The following is a 14,357-nucleotide window of genomic DNA, read 5'->3' as shown; positions in this document are numbered from 1 at the left end:
ATAAACTCACCCAGTGACTTTTCAACCTTGTCATTCTGAAGATCTCTAATAACTTTAAGATGGTTAGAAGGCAATCTCTGAAAGTGATTAGAAAGTGAGGCTTGTGAACTTTGTGCCCTCTAAAAGGCTGTGCCGTGGTTGCGAGCAAGATGGCTAATCCCTTTGTTTCCCAGCACTCAAACCTGTGGAAGACCTCTCTTCTGCGGACTCCTTGCAAGAAGCAACTGTCTGGAGCACATTTGGGTGATCTCCCATCCTCTCCTTATCTGGAGAGGTTCCAAGGAATTGGACTACTCACCGGTTCTTTGGTCTTTGCCATGGTCATTAGCTCTGCTTTCATAGGGATGTCTTCAGTTCGCCATGCCTCCCCTGGGAATCTCGTGATTTTCTCTTTTAATATATAGTCTTCCCTTTTATTGCCTGAATTGCTATCTTTTAAGAAATTTCACATAAAACAGCAAAAAGAAAGAAAATATTTTCCTCTTATGCAACAATAGAAGGGAATGGTTTTTCTGAGATACTACATGCATTATATCTAAAAACAAATTGAGGCCCCTAAAAAATCTCAATGTCATACCTGTCATACATACCAGTCACACCACTCCCACACCAGAGCTCCATTAAGACTTTATTTATGCACATTTATGTAAAGTATAAATTCAACATATGTATACAAAATCTGAGAGCCAGTCCAGTATAGTGGTTAAAGCACTAGGCTAGAAACCAGGAATTCTAGTACCACCTTAGCCACAAAGCCAGCTGGGTGACCTTGGGCCAGTCACTCTCTCTCAACCCAAGGAAGCAGGCAAGGGCAAACCACTTCCAAGAAACCTTGCCAAGAAACCTTCAGGGACTAGTCTAGGCAGTCGCCAGGAGTCAATGCTGATTCAATGGCATTACAAAAAAAAAGGTGAAAGAAAATCCCAAAATCTGGTATACATAGATCTGTGTAGCAAAATTAATTTCCCATTTTCAATATGGTAATTTTGGTCTATTTAGATGAGTAGAGATTTAGAGTGGATAAGATATGATCTTGTTCCATTGTTACACATTAGGAAATCTTTAGTCAGATTACAAACAGAATCATATTCTACTTGAATATCTAGCAGTGATGAGAGGGTTAGGGAGAAAAGGCAAATGACAAAGGTATGGATATACAGGTATCATTATATATTCTAGTTGGTAGAGACAGTGAACAGAAGGAAAAGGCATATAAAAATAAAATTGATAATAATGGAACTTAGTTTAAAGTATGAAAATCCTAAATTCAAATCTCAGTTATGGAGAAGAGCAAGATAGTCTCCATCTCACAGTATATTTTATTTTACAGTTATTAGGATAAGAACAATAAAAGTCTTTGTATGCTGAAATGGATACTTAAGTGCTATGAAAATGAATCGGTTAGAAGTATAAATTCACTTTTCTAAATAAACTAACATACTTTGTAAGAATGTAAAGAAACTAAGTAGTATTGTGAGAATCTTTAAAAGCCCTTTCCATTAAATAATTGCTAGTTAACACTATTTAACTGTTAAAAAGTTAACACTGCTTAATTATTCAGATCATTTTATGTTTTTTTTTTTAAATTTTTTCAAGAGCACAAGATCTCTTCCGCCAAGCAATGAAATCTCAGAATATCATCCTGGAAGTTGTCCCTTCTTATGGCCGTGAACAATACGAGAAGTTGGTCATCGCACCATTGTACTCCCCAGATAATGCCGAACACATTTCAAAAGGAAAGTTTCCATCTGCAGCCCTTCCAAAGCCAATGATGAAAGATCTAGATTTCTCTGGAGCGAACAATCTAGAGACTGGTACGCATGCGTCTGCCAAGAGTCCTAACTTCCCAAGAATTAATAGAAAGCCTTCATCGCCATCTTTATCCCCACTAATGGGCTTTGGCAGCAAGAAAAATGCAAAGAAAATAAGGATTGATCTCAAAAAAGGTGATGGTTGTATTATAAGTTGTTAACACTTTCCTAATATGATTTTTAAGGCTTGATTTACATACCGGTGATGTGGATGTATAAATTTGACTCATGCATGGCAAAAGCAGCTGGAGTGCTACCTGGAAACAGAAGTAGGTAAGCACTTACACAGAGGAGGCAACTGGCAAATAACAAGTATGGTATCAGTATATAGCTGCCACTGCATTTAAATGTCTTTCCACACAGAAGCTGGACTTCCTGGTTACTTTTATTTTCAGTCAACAAACATTATGTCTGCTGGAATGTTTTAATAAGATGAAATAGTAACTTGATACCTACTGATACTGATAAGGTTTAGTTGAATAATTTTCTGTATTCCATTGTACCATGCTGGTTGTTAAGATTTTAAAAAGGCTTCCTATGAAACTATCAGTTTCTTCAATGAACCAGTGTTGGCTGAAATCATATTACAGAACAGAATTAAGAGAATTTGGTTTGAAGTCTGAACACTGAATTATGGCAACAAGATATTTTCATGTTAAATTCAAAGCCATGGCAGGTTAAACAAGTCAAAAACTTACTTCTCAAAGCCCACTTGAGAGTGATCTTTTGAGGACTAGGGTATTCTGTGGATAAGTTGCACAGCAGACTGTTTACTTCACACTAGAAGGTTTACCCATGGCTTGAAAGGGCTTTAGTTTCTACTTGTTTCAATTTTATTGTCCATAAAGTACTCCAAGAAAGTAAAATAAAGAAATAATACATAAAGTTAGCAATTAGCAAGCTTTGATACTTCATCAGTTTCCAAGTTCTAAGCCTTGAGCACTTAAAATTACTCCAAATTCCACACAAATATATGCATAGTCTTACTTACTTCTGAGCATAGCTAGGAGCAGAAATGTTTAGAGAGGTGTCACATTCTGTCTTGTCTTTCTGTTGAATATGTGTGTGCATATGTATATGTTGTCACTAGGTGTTGGCTGCAAAGAACTCCTTGAAAGGTCTGTAAGTAGAGATCACCATGAAAAACAATTTCAGGTTCTATACCATAACATACTTCCGAGAATGTGCCCAAAATGAGTTTGAAAAGGTTTTGCCCATGGAACTCCTGCTGGAGCCGTTAACAAGGTCAACTCTCCTAATGGCTTCTGTCTAAGTTTTTATCAAAGAAAGACTCCCTGTAGGGCTTTGTGCCTAAGTTAGGACTCTGCTATTTAGCAGTTTGATATCAGAGAGATCCACAAGAGTTGTAAGCAATACACAAGGACACTCCTATTCTAGCATTCCTGTTCTTGGAAAGCTAGCATTCAGGAGTGACTAATGCAACAACAAAATAGCCAGTGAACTTTTGTATAAGATCTCCTGACACACCAATTTTCAAGAATCCCTAAAGGCTAGAGAATAAAATGACTAACTGCAAATGGACAGCTTCTGAGCACTTATTTCAAGATCATAATAGCTATCAATGTGCCATATTCAGATCTAAAGCAGGCAAAGGTGCTTCAGATCCAATGTGGGAACTGCTGTTATGCTTGTTGCTGTACAGGACTTACATAGTAGCTGCATGGGGCTCATCTGAGTTATGGAGGTGGTAACAAGGCAGCAGTGTGTGGTTGCCACTTCTGCAGTGCCTCCTGAACTCAGATGACTTTTCTGAGCCCACATGGTTACCGTGAAAGCCCAAGTAAAGGGAAGGCTCCTTTCAGGAGCTGCCAATAGATACCAATAGTGAAGGTGCCCACACCAAAGCTGAAGCCTCTTTGCCCACTTCAGATTTGAATACTGCACGCCTCTAATAATAACATAACAAATACTATTTGTTATGCAGATTAAAAAATGCCTCCAGATGTTTTTGCTGTACTTTTGACCTTTTCTACTGTAATATGTTGTTAGTTTGTGTTCATTCGTTGAGTTACTGCATGCCTTATGTAAAAACAATGTACAGAACAGAAGTGGGGAAACAGGCAATAATTCCTGTTGAATTTGAAGAAATCAGATGAAAGAAGCACTTAATTGCTGCTCAGGAGAAGCTGAAGATGGTGTCTTAACTGAGCATGAAAACAAGGAATGGATCATACTATTCTTACCTATTTAAAACAAACCCACTTTGACTGAATATACATATTTGAAAGCTTTTGAGAACAGCCTTCTGTTTGTTGTTGTTGGTCTCATATTTACAGATACTTCTTCTATTCTTTAGGACCTGAAGGACTAGGTTTTACTGTGGTCACCAGGGACTCCTCCATACACGGTCCTGGTCCTATATTTGTAAAGAATATTTTGCCTCGAGGTGCAGCAGTTAAAGATGGCCGTTTGCATTCAGGAGACAGAATACTGGAGGTTGGGAATCTATTCCTTTACAACTTACCACAAATCTTATTATTAAGTGAGTTTAAACACAGTATATGGTGAGGGCAAAAAAATCTAAACTTTTCTGCCATTGTATGATGCTTTTTCAAGTGATGCAAGCCTGTTTAACGTAAAACATGGGGCCCAAGTGAATTGTAAAATACTCATAATAACCAATTTGTGTTGCATTTTTGCAAATATAACTGCTTGCATTCTTGCTGATTTTTTTTTAACCAAAACAAGGATATCATCTTCTGGCCCTATTGCTACAGCTAATGTTTAGCTTCTGTAACCTGAAGATGAGGTCAGGTTTCTTGGATAATCTATGTTTGCATTCATGATCCTTGCCCATTTTTGCTTTTAAAATCTCCCTGAGCAAGACTGGGAATTTGGAATTCAGAAGTAATAAATACTCCTTGGGTATCCCACCTCTAAGGAGATGTAAATCTCCTCCTGAAGATGCTAAGCTTAAGATTCAGCAATTTGTGGCTTTCCAGATTCAGATATTTTGGATGATATTAATTATTTGGATCCATCGAAATCCAAATCCAAATCCAACTTGGGCTTAAGCCCAAGTTCAAGATCAAAATAGTCTTGGCTATCACTATAAAACTGATACAATAGCTCTTTAAAAAAAAAAGCCTTTTGAGCAATATTCAAACAGGTTTTGGATATACCTGTTTAATGTGTTTCTCACATTATGTGGGGGGGAAAAAAAGCACAAAGCAGGCACAAAGCAAGTTTCTCTGGGGATGCTTATCATGCTATAGCTGAAAAAGCCTTTCCTCAGTAGCCATTCACCATACTTCACTTGGCACAGACAACTGCAAAATCTGTGCAGTTCTGGGTGAAGTGAAATCATGCCTAAATCAGATGACATTGTTGGAGAGAAGTCAAAATTCAAGTTTAGTCTTTGTGACAACGTCTGGCTTGAGTCAGGAAATGTTTTGAAGTATGTCTTCCCTGACAGGCAAGTTTAGTGCTCCATCCTTACAAGTGTGTCATCTAATGCAACCACAGGCAAACCTCGGCTTCAGCAGCCTTATGCCTTCCCCCATTAGAGGCCGGGGTGGGGTTGAAATGGTGTTCGTGCAGGGACTCAAGTAGCGAACTTGCAAAAACTTGAAAAAGCCAGTTTGGTCCAGTGGTTAAGGCACCAGGCTAGAAAGCAGAGATGGTGAGTTCTAGTCCTGCTTTAGGCATGAAAGCTGGCTGGGTGACTTTGGGCCAGTCCCTCTCTCTCAGCCCAGCTCACCCCACAGGGTTGTTGTTGTGGGGAGGAGGAGGAAGGAGTATTAGATATGTTCGCCACCTTGAATTATTTATAAAAATAATAAAGGTGGGATAAAAAATCTAAAAAGAAAAAAAAAGCAACTGTTCTGCTGCTGCAGAATAGATCTGTCCTTATGAATTTTCACTGGAATTCCTGCAGTGGTGGCTGAGTCGAATGGAATGGAAGGATGGGAGGGAACTTTTGAAGCATCTGCAAGATGGATGACCTAGATGGATTAGGCCCATAATCCTTAGTTTGATATCATATAGATTAAGTTGCTCAATATTTAATAATATATAGTGAAATATTTTTGCTGACTTGTTCATTTAATGGTGTTCATTAGGTGAATGGTAGAGACATCACTGGCAGGACTCAAGAAGAGCTTGTAGCCACACTGAGGAGCACAAAACAAGGAGAGGTAGTTTCCCTGGTCATTGCTCGCCAGGAAGAAACCTTTCTGCCTCGAGAACTGGTAATATTCTTTGTAAAATAAAGGGCATGGAAATGTATCACTGTTTATTAGATAGTTGAAAATGTTAATTTAATGAAGATTTTATGAGGTTACAAAATTGTTTGACAATCAGAATATGTTTGAATTCTCTTATCTACACAAAAATACAAAATCAGTATAATGTACAATAACACTATTGATATTAGAATTATATTTAACATTAAAAAGTACAGTATGTATGATTTCTTCAAATACCAAATTGATTATTTTTGTTATTAGCAAGAGTGATTGCCTCCCATTCATTCTAACATGTGGTATATAACAACTTCCTCCTTGTTAGATTTGTCCAGATACTTATTTAATACAGTAATACTACTCTTCCTTCAAAGACAGCAGGATAAGGTATGTGATAACCATCTCCTCCATGTTATCCTGATAACAAACTTGGAAGTCAGGCTTAGACAGAGAATGCTTCATGTTTCAGCCAGAGCTGACAAGAGAATTGTCCTGGACCTAAACTGACAATCTACGCAATGCATCTCACTGTTTCCCATTATGACTTCCAGTGGTTCTAGGTGGTATGCATCCTGCGCTTCATTCAGCCAATCATGTTTAGAAAGCTCAGTTCTAAATTAGATGACAATTTTAGTTTTCTGGGTAGTATTCCTTATATATGTATAACAAGGAGGCAATGAAGGAACAAAAATTCTGTGTACCATCTGTGTACCAGTTCACCCCTCACCCAAACCGTCTGCCCAATACATACCAAGTTGTACTGAAATCTGAAGGTTGCTACAGAACAGGTTGACCTTACATTTTAAAATATAAAGATGCAATGTTTAAAATATTTCATAATTTCTCATATGTCAGTTTGCCAATGATATACCGCAAAATGGTTGTTTAGAATAAGAAGTTGCCTTGTTCTGAAAATGTGTTCTTGTCCAGTCAGTCCATAGAGAAGTCTGTCAATATAGAGAAGGCACTTTTCTGGAGTAACTGCCATCTCAGAAAAAAGTAACCTCTTGGTTTCCTCTTTGTTATTTTCATTTTTAAAAAATCACTTTAAGCCTAATGGGTAAAGGGAGGCCAATACACCCTGTCTTTGTCTCATTCCCTCTCTTGAAAGGAAATAAACTCCAATAAGACTCTTCCTTTTCTCTGTCTTAAGCACTTGGTTTTAGTTCAGCACTGTGAAAATCATCTAATATATCAATGACTAGGCATCTCCCCCCCCCCCTTCCTTCTCCTCCTCTTCTTTTTTGCTTGTTTGTTTGCCCTTTAGCACTCCAGTCCATTTTGGACTGACAATTTTTGTAATGACAGGTTACCATGGATTAGTATACCTACAAAAAGCAGAGTAGATTTAACTGCAGAATGATTTAACATGCATGCATTTAAATGATTTAAAATACATGCATTTCTGTCCTCTCCTTTGTAGTTTTGATAAGTCTAGAATGCAGTAAGTGTGCTGAACTTAACCTTTCTTATGGGTTGATAATGCAGTTTTGCTGTTTGCCCGCTGAAATGCCGAATTTAAGCCAACTTTGGAATTTGAGAAACATCCTAGCCCAATGCTTAGAGGAAGAGCCAGGTCTTCCTGGCCTCATAGATCTTGGTAGACATCCAAATTAGAAATCAAAACAAACTATGTTTTTTTCATTCCTCAGCCTTATTTAAGGGAAAAAAAATACAAATAATCTGCTATGTTTATTTATTACTTCAGATTTATTTTTTTCTTATTGACCATATATAGAATTTTTTCCTGCACTCCACCCATTTTGTTCTGTGAGGTAGGTTAGGCTGAGAGAGGTGAGTGATCGAAACATAACCAGTGAGTATCTTGCTTGAGCAGGGTTTTTGACCTCCTCATTTGAAGCTGTAACCAAATTCAGCACTAACCAGTTATACTCCAAAAGCAGGGAATGGGTCCCTCCCTGCTTTTTCTTCTAATTAGCTAATCAGGGTGATATACTGGTAGGTGTGAAACAGTTACCAGCTTTCCACTATCAATGTCAGGGGAAACTAGCAATAGGAAAGCACTGATTTTGAAGCACTGATGGAAAAATGCTCCCCTTTTCCCCCAGAAAATATATAAATACAGGGGGAAAATGTCCATACACACACAGTATTTTTAAGTACTCTTTAGGGATGCAAATAAGTGGATTCTTTGAGTACTTCTGGAGAACTGGAACAGATCTACCAATTTCTAGGTCAAAGGTCAGTAAGAAGAAGCTAGTCCATGAGGACTGAGTGGCTTTCTTGTCCCTAGAGGAAGAAATGCATTTTTGTAATTGGACTGGAGACCATACTGTGTAACATGACCTCTTTGTACAGGAATAGTAATAATATTATATTGAAAGTAGTCATATAAAATCTGCCTATTACTTTGTTCATAGAAATCTTTTTGGGGAGAAATAAAGACTGGATAGCAATATGTGAACTATTAGTATTTCATAATTTATTTGAATTATTTGAGGGACTGCCTCCAATCACATCTACTCGTCCCATCAGGTCTGGCAGGAAGGGCATGTTGCAGGTCCCATCCATGATGGAATGTCATCTGATGGAACCCAGGAGGAGAGCCTTTTCTGCCAAGGCACCTACCCTGTAGAACATCATTCCCAAGGTCAGATTGGACCTGACCCTTGTAACCTTCTGGAAGAGCCTGAAGACATGGCTTTTCCATTTGGCCTGGGGATCCAGGAACGTGGGTGTGGAGCCTGTAAAGTGGCTGTATTACTAGGGAAACTGAGTGTGCTCTCCAGCTATTGTATCAGTTTTATAGTGATAACCAAGACTATTTTGGTCTTGAAGCGTGGATTTCAATGGTATGTGGCATAAAGCTTTACAACCACATTAATGATAGAAATTCCAGTCCCAATTGCCATCCTAACTTGAGGACTACCTGTATTTATTTATTTGGTAAGTTAATATAGCCGCCCATCACACATACATGACCCTGAGTGGCATATAAAGTTAAAAAACACAAAAAGCCATACAACAAAACAGCCAAGAACACAACAACCAAATGATTAAAAAAAAAATACAGGTAGTCCTCGAGTTATGACGGCAATTGGGACTGGAATTTCTGTCACTAATGTCATTAAGCTTGATGTCATGTGACCACATCGCTTAGCAACAGCAATCCCAGCACTCCTTGTTGCCATCATTAACCTAATCCCACCAGTCATTAGTGAGAACTCACCCCGATCCAAGTCATTCCTGGCTTGGACCCTCCCAGCCCTGAGGTAAGAGACTGCCTCCCCTTCAACTTCCCCCAACCACCAATCCCCCCCGACCTCTGCCCTTTTGACCACCCTGCACCCTGCCTTGTGAAGCTGCAACTGCCCCAGAAAGCCCCAGCCACGCCAGCCCGGCCCAGCAGCACAGCATGAAGCCCCAGACACAGTTGCCCTTGCCGCCCTGCACTTGGAGGCCACTACTACCCTGCACTCTGCTGCCCCCAGCTGACCTTCACTGTCTTCTTTGTCCCACTGTTGATGAGGCATGCTCAGCCTGGCCCTTTGTGAGGCAGCTGCTGGCCACGTGATGCCTTCTTCTCCATTTCTTCTCGCAATGTCAGGAAGAAAATCTCACATGGCCAGCAGCTGCCTCATGAAGGGCCAGGCTGGGTGGGCTTGGTCAGCAGGGGGAGCAAGAAGATGGTGAAGGTCAGCTGGGGGTGGCAGAGTGCAGGGCAGCAGGGCTGTGGGGTGCAAGGGGCCAAAAGGGCTGACATGGGGGGGGAGATAGGCAGGTGGGGGAAGTTGAAGTGCCCCTGCAGCCATAAGTGTGGGTGGGCTGCCAAATGCCCAAATTTTCATCACATGACCATGGGGGCACTGCAGTGGCCATAACTTTGGGGACCGGATGTGAGTAGTATTTGTTCAGCACTGCTGTAACTTTGAATGGTTGCTGAACAAATAGTTGTAGCTCGAGGACTACCTGTAATTTCATTAGTCGTTAATTTTAGAAGAAAACATGAGAAATAATCACATTTTCCTATGAGGATGATGATTTGCTGAGGCTGGGTGGGTTATGTCTTACACTTTTACATCTCTACCCAGGTTCTATCAATATAGAAAATAATGCTAAACTGTGGCTAAGTGCCACATGTATTAGCTGGAAATAGTCCAAGTGATTGTTAGAGCTTGCATTCTACCCCCTTGTTTCTAATCAATCTTCAAACAGAGTTTTCCAAAGCTTACTTTTAACAAAACGTAATCAAGATTCTTTGAAAATATTACCCTGATCACTAGAATATTCACTTATTCCATTTTATTTACATTTGTGAAAGACCTTCTTAGTGGTGGCATCTGCTGTTTGGAACACCGTGCTGATATGAACGGTTTGCTTATTATTCCATTGTCTACAAATGCTTACTTAAGACTCAGTTTCATTCAGAATTTTGCTTTTAAATAAATAAATAAATAAATATTCCTTTAATTTCTCTCATTAATTTTAATGTACATGGTTTTATATTTATTTCATTTATTGTCAGTTTTTGTTCCTAAATTTGAGCAGTTTAACTACAAGATATTATATGGGAATTGGTATGAACAATTTTAGGGAATCGAATAAACATACATGACACAAAATGATGGGTTGGCATTTCAGTTTCCTCAGGTAATGAGGAAGCCCAGCTGAACAGTGGAAAAATAGAAAGGAATAAGTATACTCACCATGATGGTTTCACCTGAGCAGATGATCGTTGTCTTTATAATTTTGCTCTCATGGCACACTTGACATAGATAGTGGTGTTGTACTGAAAAAAAATTCTTCTGGAGGCTGACTTTCTGTACCTGATGTATGTTTACTACTCTCACAGGTTATTAGCATTACAGTTTTCTCCCTCTGCTTCATTGTTGCATTTTAAAGCACCCTAGGAATCTCTGCATTTTTAGATGGGCAAGAAAAGGCATTTAGAATTATAGATAGATTTATAATTTCTGGGTGTACATTTTAATCCATGCACTAAGGATTAATTATCTTTCAGGAGGACAAGTTGCTCCTCACTGGCTTAATTGAGATCTCAGAAGGCAGGGACACCGGATAGTTTCAGCCTGGCCTTCAATTAAATTGCTTTTTTATTTCTCTCAAAGAATGATGCACAGGTGCTAGGTCTCATAATAATGAAGATATTTGAGTTCTAATGCAATATAAAATATAGCTCTGTTTACTCATTCTATAACTATATAACATAGCATGTTTAGTAACTGACTGGCTGAAAGAAAGGCACAATTGCTTAGGCATATCGCAACTTGTTTTAAATCTACTAACGTCTGAAACTAGTCTACTGAAGGTTGGCATTGTGTGCTAAAATGTTAGTAGTGCTCTTGATTTTCTTCTTAAATACAGTACTATCTATTCTTTTTGCTGTCTCAAGACAAGTATACATTTTACTGGCAGAAAATATGTAGAAGGAATAGTACGTATTTTGTGATTTTTAATTAAGTGGATTTCTGGGGACTAGGATAATTTAGACTGGATAGTAAGTCCAGGGGAAACGGTGTAGTAATTAAAGGGCATAAATATTCCCCTGCTAGTGTGGGTGGTTGATAAAATGGAATGCTTACCCTAACATGAGTAGTTGGGACTGGGAACTATATGGGAACAATTGTACGTGTTTGCTTTAATTTAGTCACCCAACACAGTAGTTGAATGTTTCTGGTATGGAATCATTTCTGACATGAAACTGCTAAGATGAGGACCGACCCAAATGGAGTCTAGCAATCCTAACTATTAATGCCCACCAATAGTTGAGTGCCTGACTTGAAAGACAGCAGAACTGTACTCAAGTTATCACATTGCCTTATTGTATGCTTTTCACTGATGAATCAGTATTGGATGCTAACTTTGCACTCTTACGGTAGCAGTGAAGAACTCCAGAGGTTCCTGAGCTAAATCTCCCAGCATTCACCATTTACACTGCTGGGTGAGTCTGCTAACAGTTACAGTTCAGCAACATCTGAAGAACCACAGTCCCCCAGTCTGCTTTGCAAGTAACTTTTTGCCATCTTCCATCCTTGTTTTAAGGATTTCTTTTTTTACAAATTATATTTATGTGTGCCTTGCTTTTGTAGATAATGCAGTTTTAGGAATATTGCATAAATAAAAGACAAATATATTGCCCTATTTAAATAAATGTTTAAGTATTAACCATACATAAGATGATGTAATGCAACAGTGCCATTTCTTTAGATTAATAATGTATTACAAGATTAATATTCTGTCATTCCTTTGTATTTTGACTAACCACCCGGAGCACTTCTTTTTGACTTTGAAACAATCTTGATGAACCATAGTTCATAAGTATGTATTCACAGGTAGTCCTTGCTCACTGATCACTCATGCAGTGACTGTTTGAAGTTGTGACAGTGCTGAATGAGTGGTACTTACAACTGTTCCTTGAAGTTCCAGCCATCACAGCGCCTTTGTGGTAATGTGATCACAATTCAGGTGCTTGGCAACTAGCTTGCACTTATAATGGTTGCAGCGTCCTGTGGTCACAGGATTGCTGTTTACAACCTTCCCTGCCAGCTTCCCACAAGTAAAGTCAATGGGAAAGCCGGCAGGGAAGGTCACAAGTTGTTCTGGTAAGTCCCCCTGGCCTTCCTGTGCTCATCCACCCCCTGGCTTTCTTGCGCTTGCACCATGTCTCACCATCCACCCCTTGTATCCTGCTGTGCCATCCACCCTGTGGCCTTCCTGCACTCACGCGTGGCCTGCACCAAGTCTTCCAAGCCTCCCCCAACTCCTGCGCGGCCTGTTCCAGCCCTCTCAGGGCCTCCCCTGGCCTTCCCCACCCCCTTGTGGCACCCCTGAGGCACCCCCGGGGCACCCCCGCATCCTTACCTAGGACTCCTGCCACTTCCCACTTAACAACCTGCACTTCCTTTTGTTATGACCGCAACCAGGACTGCCGGGATTGTTGTCACTAAGGGATGTGGTCATGTGATGTCACATTTTATGACTGCATCACTTAGTGATGGCAATCCCAGTCCTGGTTGCCATCATAACCAGAGGACTACCTGTATAGGTAAAATAGGGCTATCAGATCTGGCTGCCAAAATTCAGATAAACACTAGATGACAGCAAAGATATACAGAAAACTTTAACTCTTTGTTGTCCTCATCATTACAGCCTAGATCTGGTAAACCTAAATATAGATATTTCCTGTGTCAAACTGGATCTGCTTTAACATAATTTTTGAGGCACTGCTGAACATATAATAACAAATGTAAATTTGCCATATGATTTTATAAATCATCTTGTTTCTGGTGTAGCAAAGGATAATGACAGTTGATTAGATTACAGGATAGGTCTTTCTTAAATATGAGCTCAGGGAACGTGAACATCAAATTGGTATACGAACTGTCTTCACATTATAACTACAGTGAAACCTAGATTACTCTTTGAGATTGCTTCAGAAGGAGTAAGAGAATCTTAAGATTCTTTCGTAAAGCAGATCCACAAAATAAAACTGGGATCAATTACAAACTGTCCTCTTATTATCCACTTAGCCAAATGTTACCCGGAATGCGTGCCAGTTGTTGATAGTGTAACAGCTGGGGTTAGTAACTGATTCCAAAACTCAGGATTATCTTAATTTGCTTAATTATCAGACTCTACAGATTGCCTTGTGATTAGTATATGTTATAAAATACATTTGGTTTTCCAGCTATATAATAAATACTAAGTTGATTTTTCTGAAGATAATGTAAAGACTATGAGGATGGGTGAGGAACTGTTTGATAATAATCTGAAGTAAGTTTCTGTTTTAAAAAAAAAATCATAAAGAAATCATGCAACTATTCCACTGATTCAGTTTGATTACCATTTCCAAAAAAGATTGATTATAAGCCCACTTTTAAAAATTAATTTAAGTATTGTTTCTCTTCTTGCTCCAAAGAAAGTAAGACTCTTTCAGTGGAAACAATCATATTTAATACAGCTATATAAATTTCCGGAGCAATATTACTGTGAGAGAAGCCTTTGTTTTAACAATTGTGTATATTTATCATTGCATTCCTATCCCGTCTTTTCTTCTGAGAACTCAAGACAGCATTCATTTTGCGCCCACCCCCCGACAACAGCCCTGTGAGATAGATTGGGCTAAGGGAGAAAGACTTAGTGAGTTTTCCTATCATCTGGTGCTTTTCCCAGCAACCACTTCTTACCTGACACCGCCTCTGAGAGATCAATGAAGTACTAAGTGACTTTGTAACAGATGGTGAGAACTTAACATCACCTTGAATATACCAGGCATATCGTGAAGGACTTTCCCCCTCATCCTGCTGATGTTAGGGTACGGCATTTTATAACCATTTGCTGAGCTTCAGGTAGAAGAAATAAT

General features: G+C 39.2%; 1 protein-coding gene across 9 annotated transcripts in view; it reads left to right on the top strand.

Annotated features, from left to right (window-relative positions):
• The window catches only part of PARD3B (par-3 family cell polarity regulator beta), a 560,921-nt gene that overhangs the window by 158,633 nt on the left and 387,931 nt on the right, over nt 1-14,357 (top strand). For all 9 annotated transcript variants that reach the window (XM_088135640.1, XM_088135642.1, XM_088135644.1 and 6 more), the window contains exons 8-10: nt 1,597-1,946; nt 4,129-4,268; nt 5,894-6,022. In XM_088135640.1, coding sequence (XP_087991766.1) covers nt 1,597-1,946; nt 4,129-4,268; nt 5,894-6,022 — 619 coding nt within the window. The remainder of the gene's footprint in view (nt 1-1,596; nt 1,947-4,128; nt 4,269-5,893; nt 6,023-14,357) is intronic.

Source organism: Python bivittatus, unplaced genomic scaffold (assembly GCF_059951505.1).
Source record: "Python bivittatus isolate LINGU-HERP-01145 unplaced genomic scaffold, Pbiv_v1 ctg000200_np1212, whole genome shotgun sequence".
Classification (NCBI taxonomy): Eukaryota; Metazoa; Chordata; class Lepidosauria; order Squamata; family Pythonidae; genus Python; species Python bivittatus.
Note: the sequence above shows the minus strand (reverse complement) of the source record. Positions and strands in the feature narration are given on the sequence as shown.